Below are 8544 nucleotides of genomic sequence, written 5' to 3' on the forward strand. Positions count from 1 at the left end.
TGGAGGGGGCGAAAGCCAGATTGGAGGGGTTCAAGCAGGTTGTTGGAATGCAGGTGGGATTGGAGCTGGGTGGAGACGAGGCGTTCGAGGGTTTTGGAGAGGAAGGGGAGGTTGGAGATAGGGCGGTAATGATTGAGACAGGAGGGGTCCAGACCAGGTTTCTTGAGTGTGGGGGTGACAGCAGCAGTTTTGAAGGCTGAGGGGACAGTTCCATGGGACAGTGAGGAGTTGAAGAGGTCGGTGAGGTAGGGGCATAGGACAGGGAGGCAGGACTTCAGCAGGGGGGTCGGGAGGGGGTCCAGGGAGCAGGTGGTGGGTTTGGATGTGCTGATGAGTTTGGCAATGGTTGCTGAGTCAACAGGGTCGAACCGGGAGAGGCGGTGCTGGGGGGGAGGGGTCAGGGGATCCAGAGGGATGGAGAGAAAAGGGGTCGGTGTGGTTGCTGCTGGGTCAGACATGGGGAGCAGTGAGTTGTTGATGGTGGTGATTTTGTCGCTGAAGAACTGAAGGAATGAGTTACATAGATCGGGTGAGGGGTCAGAGAGGGTGTTGGCACGAGGCTTGAGGAGAGTGTTGACAGTGGAGAAGAGGGTTCGGGGGTTACGGGTGGGGTCATTGATGATGGTGGAGAAGTAGTCAGATTTGGCAGCAGTGATGGCGTCTTTGTAGGTGATGAGGTGAGATTTGTAGGCTTCGAGGTGAACAGTGAGTGATGATTTTCTCCAGAGGCGTTCAAGTTGGCGGCCGGTCTGTTTGAGTTTTCTGAGGTGGGGTGTGAACCAGGGGGAGGAGGTGTTGAATGAAACAGTTTTGGTTCTCAGGGGGGCCAGTGAGTTGAGGGAGGCAGACAGGGTGGCGTTGAGGTGGTTGGTGAGGTCATCGGGCGAGGTGGGGGGTGGGTCCAGGTGGAGGGCAGCAGATAGCAGGTCGGAGAGATGGAGGGGATCAATGGACTTGATGTTGCGGAATGAGATGACTCTGGGGAGTTTCAGACGGGGTGATGGGGAAGGGATTGTGAATTGGATGAGTTTGTGATCAGATAGGGGAAAGGGGGATGGTTGGATGTTCAGAACCGGGACGTTGGCAGAGCAGACGAGATCCAGAATATGGCCTTTATTGTGTGTGGGGAAGGTGATGTGCTGGGTGAGGTTGAAGTTGTCCAGTAGAGTGGAGAAATCAGAGGCAAGTTTACAGGTGGGGGAGTCCATGTGGATGTTGAAGTCGCCCAGTAGCAGTAGGGGTAAGGGGAGGGATGATGCTAGGATGAGGAGTTCAGACAGATCGGAGAGGAAGGATGAATTTGGTTTAGGTGGGCGGTAAATGAGAATGACTGTGTTGGAGCAGGTTTTGAAGGCGAGGGATTCGAATGATGTGACTGTAGGGAAAGTGAGTTCGGTGGTCCTGAGGTTCTTGTTGAATAAGACTGCGAGGCCCCCTCCACGCCGGGAGGGGCGGGGTTTGCAGAGGTAGCCGAAGTTGGGGGGGGATGCTTGGTTGAGGGAGAAGAAGTCATTGGGTTGTTGCCAGGTTTCAGTGAGCAGGAGGAAGTCCAGTGAATTGTCCAGGATGAGTTCATGGAGGATGGGGGCTTTGTTGTTAAGTGAACGGGTGTTGAGGAGGGCAAAGTTGGATGGTGCCCTGCAGCTTTGCTTTCAGTCTCTTTACAGATGCAAAGGTAGGTAGGCTCTCCAGATTCCCAAATGTAAGCGCACACTAAAAAAGTGAGTTTTATATGTCCCGAAAGCCTTTAAATAGTAGTCATAGCTCTCACTTTCTCATGTAGAAATATTATTGTCAAATAAAAAGATACACACTGAATTAATCTGGTTTATTCATCAGAGCTTTTATAAAGAATACGAAGGGCCAGGTCAGGTAGTGGATCTCTGCTCCTTTCGAAAGACATTTCAGCAAACATGGTAAAGTTATACTTTCTTGGCTTCACCAAGTCTTACCAGTCAGCTGATCAGCTGTAAACATCTTAGAGAACACTTGACTTATACGTAGACGTTTATTCTATTTTTATTGTTGATCCTCTGTGATTTTTATATATACCTAAATGATATTTATATACACCTGTTTTCACATACTTGTGTGCATAATAGTCCTGGCTATTATTTACCTCTATTGTTCCAGCTTTGTTGTCCTTGCTCCTAGCTGTTATATTTATTTGTGTACATTAGAGGGCACAAGAGAGCAATGCAAAAAAACGGACTCATATTCCTTGTATGTGTACACATACTTGGCCAGTAAAAGTGTTCAGGAATACAATTCCCAGTGTAGTGGTGCAGCAAATCGAACATTAACTGTTTGTCACCTGCCAATACATGACTGTAATTTTGCAAAGGATTTCACTAATGATGTCATATTCAACTGTAATTTAACTTTGTTTGTTTTATCAGGCCCGGCCAGACTGCATGTTCAGCTTGCTGTCCCACTTTTTTTCTCTTAACTCGTCTCAGCAGAGTTTGGTAGACCAGAAGAGGAAACGGATGCAGTTCCTCTCTCCACTGATATGGCTGGTGGTCGCCTCAGATACCCGATCTTCTTTACATACAGCGCTCTTCTGCTGCTTGGGAACTCCCTCCATGGTATGTATATCTCTGCACTCTGCAGTTTTACTGTTAATAGAGATATTTGTTTGGCTGATGCACTCTGGCATCATTTTAGAATCGCACAGCTGTACGTAGAGTATGGTAGGTCAAGCTGAAGGTATTTCCTGGATGTCCGCATATCATCTGTATCTTGTGTGTTTTCATTGCATGAAAGCTAATTTAAATAAAGTTTCCTTTTTATTATATTTTCAAATTTTTTATCTACGGCTGTCGATTGATCGAAATATTTAATCGCGATTAATCAAAAGGTAATCACACTTTATTTATCTGTCCAAAATGTACCTTAAAGGGAGATTTGCTTATATTTAATACTCTTATCAACACGGGAGTGGACAATTATGCTTGCTTTATGCAAATGTATGTATATATTTATTATTGGAAATCAATTAACAACACAAAACAATGACAAATATTGTCCAGAAACCCTCACAGGTACTGCATTTAGCATGAAAAAATGCTCTAATCATGACATCGTAAACCCAAGCCCAACAATATGCTGAAAAGTTATCATGGAATTTTTGCCCAATGATGCCAAAAACTTGCCTACTGAAGCTTTAAGAAACTAATTTGACAGTGGTGATCTGTTGTGTGTTTATGTGTTTCAGATGTGGAGGCTTCCAGGTGTCAACATGTCATCCATAAAAAAGTTGGAGACACTGTGGAGTTTTCATCATGCTTACCAACTGAAGGGGTCACCGTGGCACTCTGGGAATATGGAGGGTTATTAATTGCAGACAAAGATGGGGATGTTCCTGAAAATCCTCAGTTCAAGGGCAGAGTAGACCTAAACCCCACAAACTTTAGTTTAACAGTGAGAAGACTGACTCTCCAAGATTCTGGTGATTTCCAGTTTGTCTCGGACGCGAATGACAAACAGAGGGAAACAGTCACCATCACCCTGCAAGTTCATGGTAAGATTTCACTGTATTGTTGTTTGCAAATGTTGCAAAGTCCTATTTGCTAATTTAAAAACATTAAAACGATATCAGTAATTTATTCCCAAACTAAGAGTCTGTCAAAACTGAAATACCACTGTCCTTCCTACTTTTTCATTGTTACACATAACTTTTCACTCCAACAAGCATGTGGGTTTTGTCACTTTTTTACTCCACCACTGTCTTCACTCTCTAGAGCCCATAACTAAAGAGCCCACCATCATTTCCAGTTCCACCTGGCACACCTTGAACGAATCGTGTACAGTTTTGCTGGAGTGCAACGCAAACACTGACAGCAGTGTCAGCTACAACTGGGCCGTGAGGAACCAAACCATACGTGGTTCCAGGCTGCAATACATCATCGAACGTCAGGACGAAGACACCAAATTCACCTGCACAATTTCCAATTTTGTCAGTGAGATGTCAAGAATCAAAACAGTGAAGTGTAACAACATTACGTCTGGCGCACCAGAAATGGGTATGTGCAGAGAAGTGATTGTAGTTTATTAGAGCATTTTAATAATCTTTTTATGAATCATACTGGTGATGATGCAGAGGATAAAGAAGCACAGGAGGCATGGTAATATTTGACATTTAAATGGTTTCACTTAACTATCAGCATTCAAGACAGTGAAGTGTACCAGCGACCGATCAGGTACTTGCAGATAAAAGAAAAAATGATTTGCTTTACTTTTGAACCTGTATATTAAAGACATTTACAATATATCACATCTTATACCTTTAACAGTTGTCTGTTGCTGTTTGTAAAAACACAGCATTCAAAGTTGGCCACAGCTCCACAGCTTAACGAGCTGAGAGGGAGAGAGAGAGCAGCGGTGGTCGAGTGAGCTATAGAGTGCCTGAAGAGAGAGAGCGGCGTTAGTGAGAACAAAGCAGCGATTCAGAGAAATAAAACGTTATTTTCTGATTGTTACCTGGCTGTTACGTTCTAAAGCGCACAACTAACTTCGCACAACTCTGCGGGCAGGTGCTGAGTTGCCAGATTTTGAATGAATGGAGGCTTCCTGTCTGCTGGCTGTGGCTCAGCGCTGCTCTCGTCAAACTACAGACACACACCGATCATAGCTGCACTCACAGCACAGAGAGGGGGATCACTGGAACACATGCACATAATAACACAACCTCGGTATCAGAAACTGAGAGGTGTGACAAAGCGGCAATATTTGACCACCTGAACGGGCTGCACACCCCGCGCTGTTATTGGTTGCGGTTTACACCCCCACGTGAGACCCAAAGGCTGTTTGCCGACGCCCAGAAGCGTCCAGAGTAAAGCAAAATAAGAAGAAAAGCGAAAATCCAAGCAGAGGGCTGCAGGGTCTCTGCAGAAACAGACACCACCACACACTTCTTGTGGGTCATAAGTGATGGTTGAGAGGGATTATTTTTTGTACCAGTCCGTACATTGTTTTTAGTTAAGTCTTGGATATTACACCTTTAAGGAAATTGTAATTTAAGATTATTCATATACTTATTTATTATTGCAGTGTCCAGCTCCTCATCTCTTGTACCGTGGATTATTGGGCCAGTTATTGGAATTCTACTGATTATTCTCCCGCTGATCTTGCTGCTTTTCTACACCAGGTCAAAGGGTAAGACCTCCTCTTGCTGATATTAAATGGGCAACACTCTGATTATCCAAAATGTACTGAATGTCAGTGGTTTAATTTTCCACAAAAAAAAGTAACGTTTTTATTTTTCGCAGATCCGTGCTGTAACAGGTTGGGAAACCTTTCATTTACGACTTTACAGCAGTAATATATAATGCATGTTTTTATTGATTTTATTAGCTTTTATAAATTACTGCGGATATGTATTTTTCAGGGTCACCCAGTCTCAAACGGTCAACAAAGATGAACCTCAACAGCAAGTGTACTCCTCTCTTCTCCATGGTGAGTCTTCCATCCACTTCTGTTTGCTTTCACAACTATTTAAAACCCTTTAACACTCGTTCTAAACATTCATTAGTACGACCTTACCTTGATTATCTCTGACCTGTAGGTGATGGTAGTGTCTATGAAACAGTTAGAGGCTCTGCAGATGCTGGAACAGGTACAGTATAAACTTTTAAGCTTTTTAATAACTCGGTGGTTAAAATTTGAGTAATTAAAAACAATCTTATTTCAAGTGGATCACCAAATCAATACAGTAGTGTCACATCTCCATCAGTATCTCACTGAAATGTGAAAATAGGGGGTATTGAGGGTACAAAATTGTGCCAACTAAAAAATATGGGTGCACAGCCTTCGTGCAAACTGTAACATTTGAACATAGCGTATACGCTGTGGTGTTAACAATGTCTAAATGTGGATATGACAGCAACACTTCTCTGTAAGAGGAAGTATGAAGATGACTTGCACCGACTCTGCAACTGCCAAAGTCTAGAGATGCAAAATGCACACAAGATCATTTCTTTCATAGTTTTATTTAATTAAAGAAACCTAAAAAGCGAGTAACGCACCTCACAACTCACCTCTGACCACACCCAGCTCCACTGATGGAAATGTGTTCTGTTGTAACTGTAACCACACCCAACAGTGATGTCATGGGGTCCTGGAGTACACCTGTGCATCACTGCAGCAAGGTGAGAGGTTAAACCCCTGTAGGTCAGCAAAAACAAGATTTTCATGGGGTGTTAAGTTAAAACAATCAGAGGAAACCTAAGATATATGTTAAGTCTAATTAGGAACAACCCTTGATAACATTGCAGTGTTCATTTTTTGAAAGAAAACTATGATGAAATATGTTCGTCAACAACCTTTTTTTTCCACGACTAAGACGAGACGGTGATGATATCAAACATGCAGTATCGTTGACAAAAAAAGACCAGACTAAAATGTAGTTTAAAAACATAATAACTTTAACTTCCACTTTTTCCTCCCCTCTCTCGGTCTCAAACTCACCCACAACGCGCTGCCGCGCTTGCTCAGTCCGTCTCTGTCCTTCTTGTCTCAGTCCTCAGTCCTGACAATTGTGCTATGATAATGCATAAAGTTGGCGGTTTGGTCCAGGTGGTTGAGTAACGCATATTTTTACATGTTGGGTTGGCTGATTGGCTCTCATAACGGACTGGTGGGTGTGACTGAACCATGCATCATTAATGAGCTCAGTCAGGAGGACTCGGAGTAACTGTCTGCAAAGCTGTATTCTTAAGCATTCAACGTGTGTTTTTCATCATATAATTATAACTAGGGCTGTCAATCGATTCAAATATTTAATTGCGAATAATCACATGATTTTCCATGATTAATCGCAAATTAATCCCACATTTTTTATCCGTTCAAAACGTACCTTAAAGGGAGATTTGTCGAGTATTTAATACTCATATCAACATGGGAGTGGACAAATATGCTGCTTAAAACAGGACTAAGGTTAAATTAAAAAAAATAGCTGACAAAATAAAGAGAGAAAACATTTAGACTAAACAGTAAGGACTTTTCGGTGACTAAAACGTTTTGAGTTGTCATCGACTTAAACTAGACTAAAACTATGGAAGATGAAAATGACTAAAATGTGACTAAAACTAATGTGCATTTTTGTTTTAAAGACTAAATCTAAAATAGCTGCCAAAATGAACACTGTAACATAGTAGGGTTAATGCCACTTTTAAAGGTTTGAAATGGTACCACAGATGTGACGTGTTTAATATGACCTTTATATCTGGCCTGTAGGTGATGAATGTACCTATGAGAATTTAGAGACTCGGAAGATGCTGTAAATGGTACAGTACACCCCCCTCTTTATTATCGCTTTTTTTCCACCAATATCTTCCTGTATTTCTCATTCAGTTGTTTCCTCTGATTTGGTTCCAGATTCATAAAGAAAACTGCACCATCAACAAAACAAGAGAAGCAAAGATGAAAACATGAAAAGGCACGTTGAGGCAGTTTTTACACAAGTTATAATGTATGTGCATTAAGCGGAACTCAGATAGTCGGCTCTATAACATGGAGGAAAAAGTGTTTCATTTTATATCTTTTAAAGTTATTTTACAGTGTTATACGCAGCAAGAAGTACATTTTAAAGAATGCTGTCAGTAATGTTTTTCACATGGATAAAAATGTTCTCATGCAGGTCTATATTTTTAGCCACTTGATGGTACAGTGTGGTTGTTCCTTCCAGTTCCTCACTGGGTAGTGGTTCTTGTGGTTGAATAGCATTGTAGATGCATCAGTGAGTGCATGCACGATGCAGAACTTAATGCATGAGCACATTTAACTATTTAATATCTTTGGATAAGAGTGTTTTGCAGATTATTTTCAACTATTTAAAATGTTTAATTCAAAATACTTTTTCCTCCATTTGGGCAAATTCCATGTTGAGTACTTAAATATTATATTGTATGTATGTTGTAACTATTTGTCTTATCTTGTATTTTTTTGGCCAATACTTTTATTACATTGAGATTATTTTTATGTCAGTAAACTAGTTTTATGTCAGAAATGATTGCCTTAACTTGGTAGAAATAGTATTGTGAAATAAACAATCTACACTTTCGAGCTCATCTGGTTTGTGTTTCAGAGTTTTTCTAAAAGTTGTGAAGGGTCAGGGTGTGACGATAAAAATATCTGTCATATCTTAGTTCTGTTTCTTTAATGACTCACTGGCCGGTGTCATTTAACTGTCACTGTATCACTTCTCCTTTCAAAAGAAATGTCCACAAACATGTTACTGTTACACTTTAAGGTTTTACCAAGTAAATAGTCAGCTGATCCTAAGGGACGACTTGAAAATGAATGTCATCTAAATGGAAAAGCGTGTTTGAAATATAAAACATTGTGATCGAGAGGAGAATGGGAGTGCATGAAAAGTTCTTAAAATAGAAGTTGACACTTTTAATCCACTCGACGGCTCATAAAAAAAGGAAATGACTTAACGGAACAGTGTGTAACATTTTGGGGGATCTATTAGCAGAAATTGAATATAATATTCACAACTATGATCTATCATTAGTGTATAATCACCTGAAACTAAGAATC

At 41.4% G+C, this 8544-nt stretch overlaps 1 protein-coding gene across 1 annotated transcript; it reads left to right on the plus strand.

The window, feature by feature from the left end:
* Positions 1 to 2272: 2272 nt before the first annotated feature.
* On the plus strand, positions 2273 to 8083 carry LOC141760183 (uncharacterized). Its single transcript, XM_074622764.1, has 9 exons — positions 2273 to 2588; positions 3218 to 3523; positions 3744 to 4025; positions 5053 to 5157; positions 5271 to 5286; positions 5390 to 5457; positions 5567 to 5617; positions 7237 to 7286; positions 7378 to 8083. Exons 1-8 carry the CDS (start codon positions 2513 to 2515, stop codon positions 7281 to 7283), a joined length of 951 nt encoding a protein of 316 aa, XP_074478865.1. The 5' UTR covers positions 2273 to 2512; the 3' UTR covers positions 7284 to 7286; positions 7378 to 8083.
* The last annotated feature ends 461 nt before the right edge of the window (positions 8084 to 8544 follow it).

This window comes from Sebastes fasciatus, chromosome 22, assembly GCF_043250625.1.
Source record: "Sebastes fasciatus isolate fSebFas1 chromosome 22, fSebFas1.pri, whole genome shotgun sequence".
Lineage (NCBI taxonomy): Eukaryota > Metazoa > Chordata > Actinopteri > Perciformes > Sebastidae > Sebastes > Sebastes fasciatus.

Excerpts from the sequence above, each read along its gene's own strand:
- LOC141760183 (XM_074622764.1), top strand. The coding sequence starts at position 2,513 with ATGGCTGGTGGTCGCCTCAGATACCCGATCTTCTTTACATACAGCGCT. Across the intron at positions 4,026-5,052 it reads GTCTGGCGCACCAGAAATGG|TGTCCAGCTCCTCATCTCTT; the intron begins GTATGTGCAGAG and ends TTATTATTGCAG. Across the intron at positions 5,458-5,566 it reads GTACTCCTCTCTTCTCCATG|GTGATGGTAGTGTCTATGAA; the intron begins GTGAGTCTTCCA and ends TCTGACCTGTAG.